This window comes from Anneissia japonica, unplaced genomic scaffold (genome assembly GCF_011630105.1).
Source record: "Anneissia japonica isolate Jap-2015-1 unplaced genomic scaffold, ASM1163010v1 scaffold1217_len86699_cov187, whole genome shotgun sequence".
Classification (NCBI taxonomy): Eukaryota; Metazoa; Echinodermata; class Crinoidea; order Comatulida; family Comatulidae; genus Anneissia; species Anneissia japonica.
The window spans coordinates 70,899-91,564 of record NW_022723907.1 but is presented as its reverse complement, the minus strand read 5'-3'; the positions used below and the strand labels follow the sequence as shown (position 1 = coordinate 91,564).

Sequence of the window (20,666 nt, the reverse complement as noted above, 5' to 3'; positions counted from 1 at the left end):
TAACCCTATTAAAACCATATTTGATTGCATAATGATTGAAAGATGTCTTTTACTTACAAGTTGATTCTTTAATATAACAAACACACCGTCCCCCTCTCAATATTTTTTTAATTACAATAGGTCTGGCATAAGATTGTGTGTACCACGTTCTCGTACATCTAGGTACAGGCACTTTTATTCCGAATTCTATTTTTAATAAGCAGGTAATTTGCCAATAATTGTGTTTATTTTTAACTTCTTTTTTGTGTGAAGTTTTTATTGGGACATATTTTTTGTGTATTTGTCTGTGGTGTGCTCTGTATTTTTGTGTTTTTACTGTTTTCTAGGCCAAAAAAGGAAAGCAATTTTCGGAGTGTTACAAATTGGACGAATAAATAAATATATCTTACATATATCTTATACTACTAGGCCTTGGTCTAGCCTAGTAGTAGTACCCAAGGCTAGCCTATGGCTAGCCTAGGCCTAGGTAGGCTAGGCCCGAGTCTAGGCTAGCTAGGCCTAGTAGGCCTAGCTAGTTAGGGCCTAGGCCTAGCTAGTTAGGAGCCTAGGCCTCGAGGCCAAGGCCTAGCCTAAGCCTTGCGTAAAAAAAGATAAGCCATTGTTAAGTGTTATGTTTCCATTTCCAATTAAAGCATTTGTTAAGTCTTACCTAGTTTAAATGTAGGCCAACACTCAGATTTTTTTTTAGTGTTGACGTTAATTTCGCGGGAATTTACGTATGTTGACGCAAATTTACCTACATTGACGCAGATTGTTATGGTTTGACGTAAAATGACGCGATACTACCTTCAAAAAAAGTTTCCCTATGCTGAAAATGGAAGAGCCAAGGCTACGTCACTGTTTTGCAAAGCCTGGCTGCTTTGCAAAGCGTGGCTGACTTACGTCTCGCTGCCGGTCTGCAGCAGGATCTCTATCTCGCATGGCGCCCATGGCGATTTCACTTTTTCGATCGCAGTTATCTATCTTGCGCCGTGTCAACAAAAATAGAGAGGAACCCCGAGGTCACCATTCAGATCAGTCATTTCAAACTTCGTGATGGTGTGCTGGAAAATGTAAGGGGGTCATCCCTTCCTCTAAAAGTCAATCCTTCTATAGAAATGGAGGAGCTCTTAAGAAAGGGCGCCGAGAAAATGATCAAGTTCAACAAAGACTAAATCTGCTTTCCACCAGAGGCTTTTATGTTATTGTACCCAGACAAAAGTGAGGTTCATTTTTTACCAGGCAGTGAGGATGAAATATTTTCATTACAGAGATACAAGGAGGAGCTGGGGAAAACATACCAAAGAATTTCATTGTATGTGTGCCTCAAAACCGATTACAATAAGTCAGTTTTTCAAGATCTTTTGTCAGACAATGAAAGTGATTTTGAGTGTAAAGAAGAGGTAAAACAAACCTTTTGTTTAATTTAAACTTTTTCCAAATTCACAATGCAATCTACTTTCCTAAGATTCTGAAAAAGAACTTGGACTCAGCTAACAGATTGTGAGTCAGAAATTCAAAATATAATATGCTATTTACTTAGGCAAGAAACAAATTGAAGTAGACCCCTCACATATGAGGCAGGTCATGGCAAAATGGCTATGGTAGCAAAAATTGAAATTCAAGTTAATGTTATTATCAGATACCTGAGTGTGTGATCATTAAAATGAGGGGTCATTCATTGAAATTGGACATTTCAAACCTAACTTATTGGAAAATAAAAGTACCGCACTCTTAGAGTAAATATAAACATGATTTTGAGTAATTCCCTTCCAAAGTTATTTGAGCATGCATTGTTTAATAGAATTGACTATTAAAATAACGTTAAATAAACAATTTGTTGACCGTTTCCAATACTTTGGGACGTGTTTATTAAGATATTAAACTGTTGATTTATACTATAGTAAATGATTTTTAGGAATTTTTTTGATCTCAAATATTTTAAAACTCATTTACTCAATACTGGCCTGTGCGACAATTTAACAATTTTGCCATGACTGGCCTCGTATAAAATAACAGACCTTTCCTGTCTTTAACCCAAGGAAAAAATCATGATGTACCCTTGGGGTAGTGCATTGGGAAAGAAGCTTATAGTATAGATGTATTTAAATGTGTATGAAGGTCACTTCTCCAAAAAATTGTTTTACAGTTTATTTGTCATTGTTGTTGTCTAGCTTGATACAAATCTATCTGCTACAAACCAGCCTACTAGAAACCACCTTGCCAGAAACTGTTCTGCTATCAACCAGTCTGCTACAAGCAATTCTGTCGAAAACCTGTCTGCTTCAAGTCAGCCTGCTACGAGCCATCTTTCTAGAAATCAGCCTGCTACAAGTCAGCCTGCTACAAGCCATCTCTCAAGAAACCAACCTGTTACAAGTCAGCCTGCTACAAGCCATCCTTCAAGAAACCAGCCTGCTACATGTCAGTCTGCTACAGCTCAGTATGATACTATTACTAGCCAATCTGCAACAGATCAGCCTGCCATAAGCCAACCTGTCCTAAGCCAATCTGAAGGTATTAGTTTAAAAAATTTATTCATGCCCATTCATTTGCCAAATATTTTGAATCATATTATATTGGTCACAAGTTTTATTAGTATTTTATATCTAAGTAATACATGCAAATTAAGCTTTATACATAAATCCACCTTCAGTGCATTCTTTAGAGAGTATAAATAAGTATGGCTTCATCAAAATAAGATTCTGTAGTCTCACTCAACTTAAAGCTACATAAAGGACATTCACCATCACTCGCTAGCTTACCTCCAGTGTTAGTTTGGTAATGGCTCTCCCTAAACACTTGCTCATTTTAAGTGTAAAAGTATGATTCAGAATATTCTTAAAGCAGTTTTCTATAAATTTGAGCCCTTTTGAAAACCCTCAATTGATTTTTTAGTAAAAATGGAATTGCACTCTTTAGTTATACAGTAATTTTATAAAACATAGGCCTACTTGTTTTAATATTTTTTCTTAACTATTATTTTTTGTCATTCCTCAGATGATGCCATTGTGCCTAGCCCCGTGCAGCTCTCTGTAAAAGAAATGGCACTCCACAGAAGCAATGTTATGAAAGACATGATTGATGAATTTAAAGAAGATGGTATTTTGAACTGTACCGTGAATATAGCCCGTTCGCACATAATGTGTACAATTGTACACACATAGTTCTATGGCAAACTGTATTCAAGTGAAAGGCAATTGAGGCATTCAGATACTATGTGTACAATCGTATCCATACACATAATACTAAAAAATAAATTAAAATGTAGAGCGCCCTCGTGTGTTGTCAGCAGAATTACACAATCCAAGATGTCAGCCTCCATGGAAAAAGCATGCCCCGGAGCAGGTAATATTCCTTTCAAATTTGATATGAAATACCTCAATGCACTAATTAATTTCTACTCATAGTTGTTGTATAGGACCCATAGAATATGTAGGTTACTATATTTGATAGATTGCTGGGTCATTCCGTGCCAACTCAACAAATGGGATGGCTGGGTACCGTCTCAGATTTTCTCTATAGAATCCAGGCTAAAACAAGAAAGTGGCCAGTTAAAGTAATATTTCACTTAATTGATCTTGCTTTGGCTAACTCCTGGCTTGAGTACAGGGATATTGAGCGTGCAAATGGCACTCCGAAAAAACGTATCCTTGATCTGTTAGGATATCGAAATGAAGTAGCTACTGTCCTTCTAACATCAAATGCACCTCCCAGACCGATTGGTAGACCCAGAGTACTTCCACCCCCAGAAAACCAAGCAGGTCCTCCTCCAAAGCGATCTAATGTAGTTCAGCGGCCTGTAGCTGATACGAGGTATGATGGTTACAAGCATTTTCCGACTTGTATCAAAGGTCTTGGAATGCGATGCAAGTACGAAGGTTGCAAAGGTCGTAGCAGAGTCAAATGTGTAAAGTGCAAAGTCTTTCTGTGCCTCACTAAAAATATAAACTGTTTCTTAGACTTTCATACTAAATAAATATCAGCTATGAGGATGCAACCCCCATCCCATACCATTAACCATTGTAAAAATATAAATACGAAGGTTGCAGAGGCCGTAGCAGAGTCAAATGTGTAAATTGCAGGGTCTTTCGGGTCTTTCAGCGCCTCATCAAGGACTTCAACTGTGTCTTAAGACTTTCATACTAAATAAATATCAGCTATTGGAATGCAAACCCCATCACATACCATTAACCATTGTCAAATATCCAAAAAGAGCATAATTAAAGTTGTGTTGAATTTTCAATGATTGTTATTGTCATTTGTTAGTCACAATGTGTACAATCGTACCTTTACAAAACTGTAATAACGACATCACTTAGTCACAATATGTACAAATGTACACATGATCTAATTTGCATAATTTTGAATATTTAATTTTTTTTTTTTTTTTTGTAATAACTACCCAAGAAGGTGTCAATAAGCATAAAAAATATTTTTTTGGTCATAGCATTTTTTCTCGTGACCGAAGGGGATAATGTTTCTTAATGATCGTGGAGAAGCTGAGGAGGGAAGAGGATCTGGCGTAACCAGGGAAGCACTGAGCATTTTCTGGCGCGAATTTTTCACTTCACTTGCTGTTGGTGCTGCGGAAAAGGTTCCCTCCATTAGACATGATTATCAGAAAAAAGAGTGGCAGAGTGTTGCAAATGTTCTAGTGTTTGGTTTTTTAGCAGAAAAGTTCTTTCCTTTGCAACTTTCAAAGGCCTTTATTGCTTCCTGTCTATTTGGAGAGTTTTGTATATAATGTTTGCTGTTGGATGTTTAAAAATATTTTTGAAGAAAGACTTGATTTAGAACAGATGTGTATAAGAGAAGAATGTGACCCAAGTACTGATGATGATATTTTTGAAGTGCTTTCAAGTTACAAATGTTACAGAGTAGTTACCAAAGAAAGCATCACAAAAATCATAGAAGAGATGGCCCATCAAGAACTGATTCAGTGCCCAAGATACATTTCAAATGCATGGTCACCTTTTCTTTCGAAGCTGAAAATGTACAAAGAATTTGAAAGTGTGGATAGCCTAGTACAACTCTATCTGGAGAAAAAGCCGTCGCCTAAGAAAGTTTCCAAGATATTGTCTGCAGCACCTACTAGTGAAAGACAAAATGAATGTTTTGATCATTTGAAGAGATTTGTGAAGTCCCTAGACGACAACACTTTAGGTACGTAGTCACCTAAAATATTATGTTAGTGCAAATGATAGGGTTAGAATAAAGATTAGCAAAGATACTGACTTTCTTTGGAAGATTTTTCAAATTTTGTTAAATTGGCCAAAATATTAGAGACAGCCGAAGCTTTGCAAAGACCTTTAAGCCATGAAAGCTTTTATTATAGAATTTTTTTTTTCAACTTGGGCAGTTTCTTTGAATACAAAAACAACAAATATGCAATAGTTTCTCCAACCAGATCAAAACATTGATGGAAATAAAGTAAAAAATACCAGGAAATTTTAAACCATGCAATCTAACAAAATTCAAAAAACCATCTACAGTAACAAAAATTGCTTGTTTTTTTCTCATTCTGACATTCAAGTACTGTACTAGCTCTAAAAAAAAAACACACACACACACAGTCAACATGTCTTAAACATTGTATAAAAATTTTAGTTATGGTGAGTGCCATCAAATTAATGGTTACTTATTGTTATAATTACTATAAATTATCTTTATCATTTATTAATATTATTATTATTTATTAATATTATCTTTTCTTCATTATTTTATATTATTTTTTATATATAAATCATAACTATAATTATTAATATGTTATTAAAGGAAAAAAATAAATATTTATTCACTTTATTTACTTATTCACCTATTAGATTTTTGGGTTTTTCTTTTTGCATGTGTGTGGTGTTGAGTGTGTTTCCTTATTAATATTACACATTGTTGTTTGCATTAGTAACTGTTTTTTCAAGGCCTAAATGTTTTCTTCTTGAGTTTTTTTTTTTCTATTTAATTTATTTTAGTTCTATTATTGATAAACACTCTCCTTATCTTTTAGGTGTTTTTCTGCAGTTTGTTACTGGGAGTAACTACCTCACTATTGACAGTATCAATGTGGATTTTTGTAAGCTAGAAGGGGCTGCAAGAAGACCATTAGCACACACGTGTGGATGTGTTTTAATTATTCCAGAGACATACCAGGGATATAATGAATTATCTGAAGAGTTTAGCAGTGTTTTAAGGCACAGTGCTTCTTGGGAGTTTGGAATTGTTTGAGCTGTTGTAATGCCTGGTTCCTTTCAATGTTAATTTTAATATAGTATTACACCTCAGCTACTACAGGTTTTAGTGAAATTGGGTTGTTGGGCTCCCTGTGCTTGGGCAGGATTTGGGTGAAAATACTTGCAACAAAGATTAAGACAATGCTTGTTACATTGGTCAATTCTTTGGCAACCTGTCTTTCAACTGGCATTGCATGACAATTTTTAGGGAAATAGCAACATCTTTTAAATTGATGTCTAGATGCTGCAATCAGTTTCAAATGTTACGTGAAACTCTAGTGATCACACTTCATGGATAATAATGTGAATTTAAAAAAAAAAATCATTAATTAGCGTCAAGCATAGGTACAACCTGCCGTAGTGTTTTTAATTAGTTCTTAGTTTTGTACTTACAGCAGCACTTTCATGTTGGATGTTTTTGATGAAAAACTTTTAGAATTTTAACATAACATTGTTACAGTTTACCACTAGAGTTTTAAATCAGCTCTTAATTTTGTACTTAGAGAAAAAAATATATAATGTTTGCTGTTGGATGTTTAAAAATGTTTTTGAAAAACTTATTTTAGAATTTTAACACAGTTGTTACAGTTTTACATGCATATAATGTTATAGGACTACCATGCAAGGCCTAAATGCTTTCTACAGTATGTGCCAATTATCTTAAGGATAATAATAATGTGAATTAAAAATCATTAATACTGCCACAAACACTGGAAAAACATGCCCCACTAGTGTTTTAAATCAGTTCTTAGTTTTGTACTTGGGGAAAAAATGTTATAATGTTTGCTGTTGGATGTTTAAAAATATTTTTGAAGAAAGACTTGATTTAGAACTTTAACACAGCAATGTTGCAGTTTTACATGCATATAATGTTATAGGACTACCATATAGGCCTAAATGCTTTCCATGTGCCAATTCTCTCAAGGATAATAATAATGTGAATTAAAAATCATTAATTACTGTCACAAACATTCGAAAAACATGTCCCACTAGAGTTCTAAATCAGCTCTTAATTTTGTACTTAGAGAAAAAAATATATAATGTTTGCTGTTGGATGTTTAAAAATGTTTTTGAAAAACTTAATTTAGTATTTTAACACAGCGTTGTTACAGTTTTACATGCATATAATGTTATAGGACTACCATATACAGTATTGTGCAAGGCCTATATTCTTTCTATGTGCCAATTCTTAATTCAATTTCTTGTCAAAGATTTCATTCATCTAAGATTGCCTATAGGACAATCTAAATTCAACCATACTATTATACAGTATTTGATTGATATGTAATGTGGATTAGGCCTAACAGTTAAAAAGGATTTGATTGTTACAGTTTCTACTAGTTCTGCAGATATTTTGAATAAACAGTGCTTTGTCTTAAAATGCGTGAAGTGTAGTCAATAAGCACACTATTGCGAGTTAAATGGATGAGAAAAAGCTGGCTTTTATTTGAAAAGACTCCACAAAATCAATAATACCGGTACATGTAAAATTATCATAGTGCTTTTGCAAAGAGGTAAATGTTCAATTTAGGTCAGTAACTCTTTGAAAACTCTACGGTGGATGGGTAATTTAAACCCTCAATATCCATAATGAACTCAAAATATTCTTGATATTCACTTTCCTCTTCAACAAGTTCACAATGCTGCTCCATTTCAATTGTTTGTTGAATTGATACAGGATTTAAACACTCCTCCATGCTGTAGTACTCTGGCAGGTAATACATAACATCTGGAACACCTTCAACTGTGCTGTGCCTTGACTTTGTTATTCTGTGACTATTCCAATGATCTCTTACTTTGTTCAAATCATCTTGTAAAATCTTTGGAAAACAGAACCATAAACACTCCATGTGAAGAATATTTCCTAGATGCAAGGTTCCATGTTCTACCATATCCTTGAATAAATCCATCCACCAACTAGATCGATTGTGCCTTAAAAATGACCACCATCCTTCTATACGTTGATTAGATGGTGATGAGCAGTACCTATGAGAACTCTCTCCAGCTTGATCATCTAGACTACCAGAACGAAAAGTGCATTGCATAGCTGCTGCAACACCATTTTCTGTCCCACAGTCTGAAACAAGTAACAGAGGGCAACCCCCCACTTCTTTGACATATTCTAGCAACAGTTTACCTGGTACTCTTGGATTATTGTTCGACTTGACAACATCAAGCCATAGTATCCGCCTACTAAACCCACCGATGGCCCCATGAATAGGAAAACCATATGGCTTGAGCTTGTCATACCCTTTTAATAAAGAAAACAAAAATTGAAAGTTAATATTTGTATCATCCTATGTACAGGTTTAAGGTAAGATGATACATAGCTTTTAAATTTGCCACACTACTTACCATCCATGTGCCAGGAGGCATTGGGACCGGGAGAAAAAAAAGTATGTCTTCTTAGTCGTCGTTTTTTCCTCAACTCAACACCAGCAGGGTCTATCCGTTTCATAATTTGTGCAACTAGACTGCATGGTACATGAATACCATGACGTAATCGCAGTGCATGCCAAATGGTTCTGTAACCAGCTAACATTCCAGGTCATTTCATTTCTTCCTGAACTACAGCTTTGAGTCGCTCTTCGTCTGTTCCTTGAACATTACCTTCACGTCTTAAACCAAGGTTTTGAAGTCTTCTTTTAAGGGTTCTAACACACATTGTAATGCCCATTTGCTTATCTAAGATGCTGACAATAACTTGATAAGGATATCCTCGATGAAAATAATTTGTTATTGCCTTGTTGACATCCATATCAAAAGCACATTTTTCACAAACACTTGTTGTAGACAGCTCTATACCACAAAATCTACAATAATGCATCACTTTTACTTCTTGATCTCAGTTTTAATTTAGGACTAGTTTGCTCTCTCCTACTATAAATTCGCCATTTTTGAAAACCAATTCCCTCTCTTGTCATGAATATGAAATGCGCCCTCAGGCTTTCATTACTTGTTTGTAGTGTTTCCTTTTTTGTTTGCAGCATTTCTGTTTTGTTTGCAGCGCGTTTTCTTTTTTGTTTGCAGCGTTTCTGTTTTTGTTTGCAGAGCGTTTCTTTCTTGTTTGCAGCGCGTTTACTTTTTTGTTTGCAACGCGTTTTCTTTTTTGTTTGCAGCGCATTTTCTGTTTTGTTTGCAGCGCGTTTTCTTTTTTGTTTGCAGCGTTTCTGTTTTTGTTTGCAGAGCGTTTCTTTCTTGTTTGCAGCGCGTTTACTTTTTCGTTTGCAACGCGTTTTCTTTTTTGTTTGCAGCGCATTTTCTGTTTTGTTTGCAGCGCGTTTTCTTTTTTGTTTGCAGCGTTTCTGTTTTTGTTTGCAGCGCGTTTCTTTCTTGTTTGCAGCGCGTTCACTTTTTTGTTTGCAACGCGTTTTCTTTTTTTTTGCAGCGCGTTTTCTTTGTTTGCAGCATTTCTTTTTTGTTTGCAGCATTTCTTATTTGTTTGCAGCATTTCTTTTTTGTTTGCAGCATTTCTTTTTTGTTTGCAGCATTTCTTTTTTGTTTGCAGCGTTTCTTTTTGTTTGCAGTGTGTCCCTTGTGGGCCATCGTACTTTATTACCAACTTGACATTTAATGACGGGAACCACCAACATTATTGTAATGACACGAGTTGACCATTCGGGTTATACAACTCAGATTCCCAATGAGACAAATAGAATAGTAAGTATGTGGAGTAAAGAAGTTGTACAAACACATTATCTGATCAAGAAAATACATGTCATATTTGTAAATGTCATATAGTAAAAATGGTTCCTTATTGGAAGACAATTGCGTTGACAGATCTTGTCAAATAGTTTGCATCTTCTGGTCTGTGTCTCACCGATATCACTTATATCTATATAATAATAGCCTATACTGTTTATACTCCAACATTAAAAATATATTACGAAATTATTACAGTACAATTTGGCTATACCATGTTGTTTTTATATTCTCCATGATTTTATGAACTTATGATTTAACCCGATATTATCAGGTCTCAACATTTTAATTGTATTGGTCAACGTGTTGCACTTTAAGGAAGTCTCACTTTGACTGTTGCTCAAGAGCTTGTCTTCAGTGCAAAATGACAAAGAAAAATCAACATCCGAACTTCTTCACACAAACAGACAAGCTCTAGGTAGTGGTCATGAATGTTGTCTACCATTTCTCCTGAGTATCTTGGTACCACGTGACTACACAACGCTAGTCTACCCTGTTGTCTTGGGACGCCATGTCGTTATGATATCCAAGGCGATGTCTTAAAAGCTGAAAACAATAGAAATACGTTTAACTCACATTGACAGAAACCACGTGATCGGCATGCTTTATCAAACGCTTTTGATGCAAAAGGCAGCTTGAGTACAGATTGAGAAATCCACATAAAAGTTGGAAAATAACACGGATGCAACCAATGCCACGAAAGAAATTACAAGATGTTACTGTTGGTAACAAGAACATGCGGATGCATAGAAATCCGGTGTAAGAATTCAATCCCGCTACACAATGGCAGACCCGGCTTGCAACCAAATCTTCATGCACCCTATTTTTGTTAGGTTTATAGTTTTTCTCACAGCGTTTAATGGAAAACAGATGTCATTTCCATAAGGGGTGGAAAACAGCCCCGAATAACTAATTTCATATTTCGTCAATACCTTGCCTTTGGTTTTTCCCTGATATTTAAATTTTTATTTTATCAAACGTTGCACTGAATTGTTATGTGATTGTCTTTTCCCATTTCCATTATTTAAATTTTAGGAATAACCATTCATCATGCCCATAACATTGCTATGTTCCTTTGCCCGCAGGCAAAGTGCAGCGATGCTGTTAGATCTTCTATTAGTATCTTGACAATGCATTTCAGAATACTGACCATTGAAAGTACTGGTCATGTTCATGAAGGTTGCTGGAGTTGGACTGGAAACGGATGACATTACGTTCATAGCTTGGGCATGATTGTGGATTGGTACTCCCATAAAGTTAGGAAGTGTGCTCTGTGGTGCCATACAGGAACTAGGATGAGGGGCTTGCATATGATGTGATTGGTTCATGCCACCCAATCCTGCCATATTGCCGACCCACGGTGAGTTCTGCATCTGAAGTAAACAGAAAAAAATACACATTACAAACGTTCCGTCATTTTATATTAATTATTAATATATAGAATATCTTCCTATATATATATATATATTGTATATATAATTATATAAAGTCGTGTCTTATCAGAAGCGGATAACTTATTTGAAAATGTAAAGTTTGTTTCCTATGTGTAATATCTTTAAGTGTTAAACATGCTACATACCTACAAACTATTGAATTATTAAGAAAATTAATAGTATGTGATATCTATAGTTCTTGAGAATTCTTACAATAAAAAATAATTAAAAAAAAGAAAGAAGAATAAAAGAATGAAACACAAATGGTAAGAACAGACATAAAACCAATTGGTATTCATAACATTCGTTTGACTTTACTTAAAAAAGTGGAATAATTTAATAAGATTTCTATGACAAAAAACATATGATATTGAAGGGCTAATCTATCAACGCAACTGACTTTTTCAGTTAGCGTCTTCCGCTCTTAATATTCCAGCAGGGACATTATCAAATCACTAACTCTCACTTACGATTGAAGCAGGTCAAAAATTAAACAATAGATATAGTGGATCTATGTACAGGGTCGTTGGGGAAGGGGCTAGGATGCCTTAGGGTCAATCCAACAAAGTACCTTAGACCTTTTAACTTTTTTGGGTCTTATTTGTAATGGTTAACAAGTTCACGATGACTCTCACAAACGAGTCTCCTAAATGTAATAAATAGTTTATTTCAAACAACTACGGTAAGCCTATTAATAACGGCAGGCAATTAATTTAATCACCACTACCACCAATTTTATCAACATCTATCTTCTCATCATCATTATCTTCTGATCATCTTCATTATCATTCTCTTAGTTATCATCATACTTATTATCATCATCATCATCATCATCACTATCACCATCATCACTATCAACATCAACACCAGTACCATCGTTGGTGTTGTCACCACCACCACAACCATAGTTGTAGTCACCATCAGTATCAAGATACTGTAGCCATTTAGGCCTATATAGTTATAATCAATACATTTCGATGTATAGCGTACTTGTAGCCCAACCTGTGCATATGCATCAGGTCTGGGTGCAATGGGCATCTCATATCCCGTACCCGGTGCCATAGCTCTCATGTTTTGCAGTTGTCCAAATCTTTCCTTCTTCCTCCATTTTGTTTGTCGATTTTGGAACCAAACCTGTTGGAATATAAAATAGCCAGGTGAAATTTAGCAGACATGATTAGTATGAATCTGAATAGGCATACTGTATAATTAGTATATTTTTATATGATTAGGCCTATCATTTATTTGTTATTTTATATATTTTGGTAATTCACATAAGCAATAGGCCTATACAACAAATACATTAAAATCGGATAAAGACACATCAAATAATCGACAATGAATATCCTAAGCAAAATGCATTAAAATAAACAAAATACAATGTATATTAATGAGGGAAATGCATAAAAACATTTAATATTAGGTCAAATGTAAATTGAATTGATAATTAGGTCTACGCTCTTTTATAGTCTTAATTTCCCCATGAAAGTCTACCGAAAATACACCCATTCTCCTAGTGTGGGAGAGGCCCTTTATATTAGTGATACGGTGAAACAGACCTGTCAATACTTTCATATTTGTAATACTAAAAGTATTCGTGCAATATAGGCCATGTGTTCATCTCAACGAAATTCAGTTTAAGATAAAAAATACCTATTGTATCTTTCCTCTTAAAACACGGTTTACATGTCAAAATTATATATTCATAATTGGGTACCTAACTACATCAAACTATCAAACTATAATTCAAAAATGGATTTTAATGATGACACCTAACAGATTCACGTGCCAAATCCAAATGCTTCTGTGATCACTCGATCTAGTGACTAAGCCCAAATGACTGTATTGTTTTTTAAATTTGCAGAGTCAGTTAAAGTTTGTCGGCTTTGCGCACTTGTTTGACACGCATTGGTCTCCACTTGTTCCTACATAGCCTTGAACTAGTGTGTAGTTGATGCAATCTAGTGACATACAGAAAAGAAAACAAAGTTTCCCTGGGGGACTGGAGGTCTGTGGGTTAATTAGTATTGTATCGTTGGATCATTATCTGTACGGCCAGAATGATTTACATGAAGCATCTAGAGATTTGGTTTAGGTACAATTAGGTAACTTTCTTTTGGCTAATATTTCTTGTCTTTTTATCAGTAATTATGCAAAACCTTTTGAGAAGTATGGTAAAATAAAATAAATTTAAGACAGAATATCAATTAAATATTCGTAAATCATAATTTAGGCTTAATTCCTAATGAGAACACGATTGTCAGTTATCTAACTTTAAAATTAAACTCTTCCGGCAAATATCGAAATTTTCAGTTGGTCCCTGGATCAAACTTGCCTCTATGATTAAGTATTTCGATATCATTTTAATTGGATGAATATCTTCCGATTTTTAATTGGAAAAAATTATAATGATTTGTGAGAGTGTCATTTTAAGTGGTAAATGTGTGAAAACTAAATTGAATACAATAAACTCAATTATTTAGAGATTATTTAACTGTTACCAGACCTTATAAGTTGTAGAATAATTTATTAAAAGCGCTTATTAAGACAATCTTAAAAGTATGTTTGTTTTCTTTTTTTTTTTCAATGTGAAATTGTTAGTATTCGGAAAAAAGAAGTGGCTTGCCTAAGGGGGGCGGTATAATGCGGCTCCATTGCCTGTACAAATGTTAATATGCATACGTATGTGTGGCCGATACCTGTACGGTAGCTTACCTTACCTTATGGTAGTTTCTTAGGTCATTGTACTTGTTGAAACTATCAAAATTACTCTTTGAAAACTTTATTGGCATTTATAACCATTTATCCATATCCTCCATATCGTAAGCTTTAAAACAATGGATTTTTCGCATACTTCTGAAGGCCTATTTTACTTTTTTTAAGGGCGGTTTCCAACGCCATCAAAATCTGCCTCGTAACTCTTTCTATGCCAGAACATGGAGAAAAAAAAATAATAGTAATAGTAATAATAATAATAATAATAATAATAATAATAATGTCTAGTTTCAAGCTATGTGGACTTCTATCAACATAACAACATTCTTGTTAAGTCTAATAACCTTTATATGAGCCAGCTACTGTAGTTGCTTTTAGATATAGCACAGAATTTCATCAAAAAGTAGAGTGTGTTGAAAACAATATCATAAGAGATAGGCCTATCATAAGTGCACAGCAATATGTATCCTGTTAAGTGATTGGAAGCGACTGTTAAAAGTACATTCCCGGAAAGAAAGAAGCAGCTAGAATACTGCAACTACTAAGCGGATATCCCGGGCGTAAATTCACTGTTGACATGTAAAAGGTATTGAACCCACCCTATAGGCCTAGAAAATCAAGCCTCTGCAATACCCATTGATATGTAGTTTTTAAACATTGTTAGCCTAATGTCTTTGTACATAAGTGCAACAGCTTCTGCTGCTGTAAGTGGTTTTTAGTCCAATCATATCCACAGTCTATCTTCCTAAACTAAACGTTCCCAATAGTGAACTGTACTTCACATTATTTTACAGTTATGCTGTGTAGACCTACACATTATTATTTCAAAACAGCATGTAGCTAGGTCCCCAGAATATCAAAACGATGGGAATGAATATTGAATGGATATGAACACGAAACATCCAACATAAGACTACCGTACCCCTTAGATCACAGTCAACCTATTAATATAATTAATAATTACCTAGAAGCCCTACTCCAGATACCAAGTCACATTATTTGCAATTTAGATTTATTCATCAAATTAATTCCACAAATGACTTTTGTTTAAATAAAATTGGCCTTGTTGAAAATAACAAATGCTCACATACAGAAACAAACGAAAAAAATATTGCTAAAAATAACAATAAGAATCACTTTCATGTCAACAAATGCGAACCTCTATTAAGAGCAGAACCATAATTTATGACAACCCATATCTGACAGAATGTTTTTATTTATTTATTTTATTTTTATTACATTTTATCCATTTTCTATGTAATGAATGTGTTTTCAGCAAATTTTTTAGGAAAACAAAAATGTGCATAATTTAGGGAAAAAAATGTGCAAAATTATGGGAATGTGCAGGATATAGGAATGAGTTTAAAGGATAATGTGATTTTCAGGATAATAGGAGTAAAATTCGAATATACATTATATGAGAATGTACAAGATAATAGAATTGTGCTTTTTATTTCAAATCACATGCCTAAGAAAAAAAAAAGAGTTATCATTTTTCAAAGAAAAAATAATTGGTGGAACTTTATATATGTTATGATCAGAAAAATATAAAAAAAAAACATTCACAAAAACAAAAATACATTCTGCAAAAAGGGAAAAAAAATATGTTCTTCATACAAATCACATCCACAATACTGTAACAATAAAAGCAGGATGGTTGTTGATATTGACTTGAGGAATAAAAATCCGAACACAGATCCCCAGACCTCAAGATGGCCACTGGATAGGATCTACTGAACTGCTGCCACATCATCGCTCCAGCAGGCACGTGCGCAGGATTTTTATTGGGTGGGTGCGAATTTGAGAGTGAAAAAAATGGCTCCACGGAAGAAAAGTTAGTTACAACCTAGGCTTCAATTGGCAGATGTTTTAGGCCTAGCCTACTAGAGCCTAGTCTGGCTAGGCCTAGTTACTAGGTCTACTAGGCTAGTAGACCTCCTAACCTAGGCCTAGGCTAGGCCTACTACTGCACCAGTGGCCGCCTACAAAACGTCTAGCCCCAGCTTTAAAAGACCAAGGCCTATCAAAAACAAATATTGAACAAACAAATCTTTTATGTAAAATTGAGTTTCTGTTATGGCCTTTTTCTGTCAAAGATTTGGCTTGCTACCAATTTAGTTTTTGAAATCTCTAGGCCAGCCCCTAGCAAAGCCTGCCTACTAGCTAGGCCTAGGCTAGTCTGGCAAAAAAAAAAAAACTTCCCCCTCCTGCCCCTGAACATTTCTGAGGGTGTGACACTAAACAAGTATATTTTTTTTTTATTTTCAAAATAATATGATATAAAATTAATATAAAATAAATTTTATTGTTTATAAATATATTATTTTGAAAAATTCCAATAAGCAGTATATTTAATATGAAAATAAATCACAGATACAAAATAAAAATTAAATGAATGATAAACTTAACTTATTTAAAAAAAATAAATTAAGTATATAATATTAAATTTTCCCCATTTTATTTATTTTTTTTTTATTTTGAAAATTTTAAAGGGGACGGGATGAGCGGGCCTCCTTGAATCTGCCACCGTCAGTGGTGGATCTAGCGATTCGAAATAGGGGGGGGGGGCAAGGGAAGGAATTTCACAGATTGAGGGTCTATAACACCCCAGCCTTGCAACTCTAGATCTGTGGATGGATGTTGGTAGAGGATCCAGAGGTTCATTGACAATTGCACAATAATCTGATATATTTGTCTAGACAACCAATAATCTTTCTGTTTGTTTCTCTCTTACACTTAAATTTTAATATAAATTTCTTTTCTTTTTTAAAACAAATTTGGGAGGTGGAGGGGGAAGGGGTACCACCACTGGGAATAGTGCAGCACAGTCTAGAAGCACAGATACATTAGGGAATTTCCCTAACGTATCTGACATCATCACATTCCTTCTTCGCTGCTGCTGTGGATGGATGTTGGTAGAGGATCCAGAGGTTCATTGACAATTGCACAATAATCTGATATATTTGTCTAGACAACCAATAATCTTTCTGTTTGTTTTTGACATTTCTTTGAGTACTAATGTATATTTCTTCTCAAATTCCTCAAAAAGCTTATATAAATACAGTTAAAAGTCGTTGCTTCTACATCGAATTAGAGGCGGTCCTATTTGGAAACTGCTCTAATTGGGCAAAGAGGTTTGGTGGACGGATTTCTGGAATGTGTGAGAGGGAGTTTTAAATTTTCTAAACTGTAAAATGTGGACCTTTGATAATTTAAGGGGGTGCGTACGCACACGTTGCACCCTTCCTGCGTACGGGTCTGCTCCAACTGAAGTGGTCATGAGACCATTCCTGATGAAAACACAATTACTGTTGAAATATTGAATCCCAACACAATGGTGTGTATTTCAATACTTGACATACTGTATGTATTTTGCTTTCTTGCCATGAGACCAAGTAAAGCCACAATTTCATTATTGAAGCTGTCCACCAAAGCTACAACAAGGAAATAATTGGGACTTTGAAGGTATTTTTTATCATTAATAATAATAATAATAATAATACAGCACTGGAATCTGTGAACTACAGTAAACATTCCATAAGCCATTTGGTGTGAAAACCCTGACATGTGCAACCCTGGCATGACTTGGGCCAGGCTTGATTCATGCCTGGTGGGAGTCAAAGTCTTTCTTAGTGTTATGTTAAAAAATGCAAAAGGTTAGCTGGTAGTAAAAGCTACAGGCATTAAAAGCAGCAACATATATGCACAAACACATGCAATTCTCCAAAGTAATAGAGTAACTAAAAATAAAATAAAGAAATCAAAAAATAGATATTATTAGAACACGTTGATTCCTACCCTGTTCCGCACTAACTACTGACACTTGTTCAACAGTATTAGTGCCAGGCCTGGAATCAGTGGGTTTAGGCTCATCGGTTTGATCAGCGTCTGGCAATGTTGTCGTTCCCTGGGGTGAAGTATCTATAGGTTTTACAGCCTGGGACGTCTCCATAGGCTGTTCTTCAGTGACCGCCGGTTTTGTCTCTTCAACAGGCGGTGTTATTTTAATTGACGGACATTCAATTGGAGCTGTTAATACAAAGTGTAAGTAATAGTAGGAATTAGTTGGAAACATCAATCGTAGATTAGAAAGCATTCTAACTAAAAAAGAATAGATTAGGAACACAACACATACACAAGCACTTCACACATCACACTTCATCACATTTTTAATTTACCAAGAGTTTTATAAGGTGCATGCAACATTACTGAACTGGTTTCAATCCATAAATTGATATTCCATCTGCAGGCATGATTTAAAAAAAAAAAAAAACCACAAAAGGTTATGATTATAAAATTATGAAATGAGACATTATAGAAGAGGTAATGCATTACTATACAAATTTTTAACAATCACATTGGTTAGTGTCACACTAGTTAGAGCCTTAGTATTCAGATCGGGCATTAACCGTTAGCACACGTGTGAGAACTACCGATCGGTTAGCGCTAACCATTACGAGGAACTGGATATGCTAACTGTTAGCGAGCGCCATTAGTTATCAAGTTGAGCGCGTTTCTATCATTAACCAATCACAAGTACGCATTTCCAATTTCCAGTTTCCTATTGGCCAGTGATCCCACCGTCATCTTTTTGATATCTGGCAGGGGGGGATTTAGTGGAGGGGGGGGGGGGGGGGGCCCCCCCCTTTGGGAAAAAAAAAAACTTTTAGAAAGTAAAAAAAACATGAAAGAAAGAAAAAAAATTGATCGCCCCAAATGCCTCAGAAGTTACTTTTGGGCGTCTCGAAAACAAAAGTTTCGCGGGGGCATGCCCTCGAACCCTCTAAGGTGCTGTTATCTAGATCGGCCCAATTTTCGGACATCTCTGGATACGCCCCTGTCTGGATCGGGGTTTTTCTTGTATGAACGCAACCGTGAGCGCATATGTTATTTATCTGGAGCTTGCTAACCGGTGTTGTGTAGCCATTATTATACATTTCTAAGCACTAGTTAGACTTACATCATTACTGCTTATTAGTATAAAAATGCATTATTCAGAGTTAAAGAAAAAAGTGGTTCCATTTAATCAAAGGAGACACTTGACTACACAAAGTTTATTGATTTACCCAAAGCTGGGGCCAAGATTGGACAATATCGTGGAAGCAAGTCAAGGGCAGGGATTCTGGTTGAGAACAACTGGAACTATGGTTGCTAAGCAGAAAGTTAGCCAATCAGTTGGTACCTAAATAGTCTAGGAGTGGATACAAGGAAGGGACAAAGTTCACTTTCCAGGAATAGATATTGAGGTGATTTCAAATAAATATGCAAAAACTAAGATGGTAACAATTTAAGGAGTGATTAGTGTTTTGACAAAGTTCTAGTAGGGTGGACCCTGGCATAGATTGGTGTTGGTAATAAAAGTGAACTCAAAAGGGGTTGGGGAGGGGTGGGGAAAAAGCCAGCCCTCATCCAAAAAGACGGTGTGCTAGTGAACCTTGCCCTCCAGCTCAAACACAAGAACAGAGAATGGAATTGAACTGAGAACTGAAGTTATGTAAATCTTTACAGTTCAGCGAACACACAGTGGCTACCACCAGTTTAGTTACTCTAAGTTGCCCTCTGTATATGTATATATGCCTGTGTTGTATTCAGGTAGTAGAAATCAACAATGTGGCAGTCAACCGATTGACAACAGTCTCAACTACTATTGTACTACTTACGCCAACAATTTTGTAAAGTTGTTTTTCCTGCATGTTGTTCAAAGGTAGAAATGGGTTCAATGAAGACAATGAAATTTGACTTCAATTCCAACTTACCTCTTTCAGGGGCTGGTTCTACCATAGAGTGCTACAGTGTTACGTCACGATATCATGTGAAACTACACCGTTGCTATCGTTGCAAAATGCGTTTTTCTTCACTGACAAACCACTGATCCCAATTTCTAACGTAATTATTAAGATGTTGTATCTTAGTTTTTCTTTGTAGATTTTAATTGATGATTAAATGTGTGTTCGATAACATAATATAGTGCGAGATTTTGTGTTTTTAGTACATTTTGATGGTAAAATATTAGATTTTAAGATGCCTATTCCAGAAAGCCTACGCAGGCAATCAGGCATCTGGTTGGCAACAGAGAGCGCGCATTGTTGTGACACGACTTTGGTACTATATAAACTACTTACTATAACTGCAAGTGGTGCCAAAGGAAAAAAACCCTCAAAAATTAAATAAAACAATTAAAAGTTGGCATTTAAAACTATTATACAAACAAATAACTTTCAATATAATACAGAAAAAAAGTTTGGTTTCTACAAATTAAAATATGTATTCAAAAAATTATAATTTTCAAATTAGAGTAAACTATTATACACAAAGTAGGTTTTTCAAATATTTATTATTTTGTTTTCATCACAAGTTAACACAAATTTGTAAAAATTACCTTCTTTTTCAAATTCTGCTTCCATTGGTTCTTCTTCAACAGGAGTTTCTTCAGATTTTTCTTGCTCTACCTCATTGGTCTCTATGTTTGATGAATTATCAGCACCTAAAATATGAAACATATTTTACTTAATTTAAGGTTACACACAAAAGTTTTATAAACAAAAACAAAAATTAATTATAGTGAAAGAAGAAATTTGTGACCCAAGCTCACAAAAGGGCTGTAAAC

General features: G+C 35.0%; 4 protein-coding genes across 12 annotated transcripts; 2 read left to right on the top strand and 2 right to left on the bottom strand.

Annotated features, from left to right (window-relative positions):
• The first annotated feature begins 107 nt into the window (after window positions 1-107).
• LOC117112418 lies at window positions 108-4,726 on the top strand. Its single transcript, XM_033255491.1, has 4 exons — window positions 108-1,382; window positions 2,154-2,496; window positions 2,980-3,104; window positions 4,454-4,726. Exons 1-4 carry the CDS (start codon window positions 1,179-1,181, stop codon window positions 4,724-4,726), a joined length of 945 nt encoding a protein of 314 aa, XP_033111382.1. The 5' UTR covers window positions 108-1,178.
• Window positions 4,727-4,801: 75 nt separating this feature from the next.
• Window positions 4,802-6,667, top strand: LOC117112424. The gene is made up of 2 exons (XM_033255500.1): window positions 4,802-5,145; window positions 5,987-6,667. Exons 1-2 carry the CDS (start codon window positions 4,899-4,901, stop codon window positions 6,202-6,204), a joined length of 465 nt encoding a protein of 154 aa, XP_033111391.1. The 5' UTR covers window positions 4,802-4,898; the 3' UTR covers window positions 6,205-6,667.
• Window positions 6,668-7,631: 964 nt separating this feature from the next.
• On the bottom strand, window positions 7,632-9,246 carry LOC117112423. 2 transcript variants are annotated; one of them, XM_033255499.1, is made up of 2 exons: window positions 8,565-9,246; window positions 7,632-8,482 (listed from the first exon to the last, which is right to left on the bottom strand). In XM_033255499.1, exons 1-2 carry the CDS (start codon window positions 8,583-8,585, stop codon window positions 7,742-7,744), a joined length of 762 nt encoding a protein of 253 aa, XP_033111390.1. In that variant the 5' UTR covers window positions 8,586-9,246; the 3' UTR covers window positions 7,632-7,741. The 2 variants fall into 2 exon arrangements, with proteins under 2 accessions (XP_033111390.1, XP_033111389.1); XM_033255498.1 differs by having other exon boundaries at window positions 7,632-8,460; window positions 8,565-9,227.
• A 387-nt stretch (window positions 9,247-9,633) lies between these two features.
• Window positions 9,634-20,546, bottom strand: LOC117112426 (ALX homeobox protein 1-like). Of its 8 annotated transcripts, XM_033255508.1 has the most exons (5): window positions 20,439-20,525; window positions 18,238-18,302; window positions 12,335-12,478; window positions 11,062-11,284; window positions 9,634-10,457 (listed from the first exon to the last, which is right to left on the bottom strand). In XM_033255508.1, exons 2-5 carry the CDS (start codon window positions 18,256-18,258, stop codon window positions 10,429-10,431), a joined length of 417 nt encoding a protein of 138 aa, XP_033111399.1. In that variant the 5' UTR covers window positions 18,259-18,302; window positions 20,439-20,525; the 3' UTR covers window positions 9,634-10,428. The 8 variants fall into 8 exon arrangements, 7 of the variants coding, with proteins under 7 accessions (XP_033111399.1, XP_033111395.1, XP_033111392.1 ...); XM_033255504.1 differs by lacking the exons at window positions 9,634-10,457; window positions 18,238-18,302 and adding an exon at window positions 17,858-18,088 and having other exon boundaries at window positions 10,499-11,284; window positions 20,439-20,546; XM_033255501.1 differs by lacking the exon at window positions 9,634-10,457 and having other exon boundaries at window positions 10,499-11,284; window positions 20,439-20,535.
• Window positions 20,547-20,666: the final 120 nt, after the last annotated feature.

Excerpts from the sequence above, each read along its gene's own strand:
- LOC117112426 (XM_033255501.1), bottom strand. The coding sequence starts at position 18,258 with ATGCACCTTATAAAACTCTTG. Across the intron at positions 12,479-18,237 it reads TGCACCTTATAAAACTCTTG|GTTTGGTTCCAAAATCGACA; the intron begins GTAAATTAAAAA and ends ATATTCCAACAG. Across the intron at positions 11,285-12,334 it reads ATGCACAGGTTGGGCTACAA|ATGCAGAACTCACCGTGGGT; the intron begins GTACGCTATACA and ends TGTTTACTTCAG.
- LOC117112424 (XM_033255500.1), top strand. The coding sequence starts at position 4,899 with ATGGCCCATCAAGAACTGATTCAGTGCCCAAGATACATTTCAAATGCA. Across the intron at positions 5,146-5,986 it reads CCTAGACGACAACACTTTAG|GTGTTTTTCTGCAGTTTGTT; the intron begins GTACGTAGTCAC and ends CTTATCTTTTAG.
- LOC117112418 (XM_033255491.1), top strand. The coding sequence starts at position 1,179 with ATGTTATTGTACCCAGACAAAAGTGAGGTTCATTTTTTACCAGGCAGT. Across the intron at positions 1,383-2,153 it reads ATTTTGAGTGTAAAGAAGAG|CTTGATACAAATCTATCTGC; the intron begins GTAAAACAAACC and ends GTTGTTGTCTAG. Across the intron at positions 2,497-2,979 it reads TGTCCTAAGCCAATCTGAAG|ATGATGCCATTGTGCCTAGC; the intron begins GTATTAGTTTAA and ends GTCATTCCTCAG.
- LOC117112423 (XM_033255498.1), bottom strand. The coding sequence starts at position 8,751 with ATGTTAGCTGGTTACAGAACCATTTGGCATGCACTGCGATTACGTCAT. Across the intron at positions 8,461-8,564 it reads TGCCTCCTGGCACATGGATG|GGTATGACAAGCTCAAGCCA; the intron begins GTAAGTAGTGTG and ends CTTTATTAAAAG.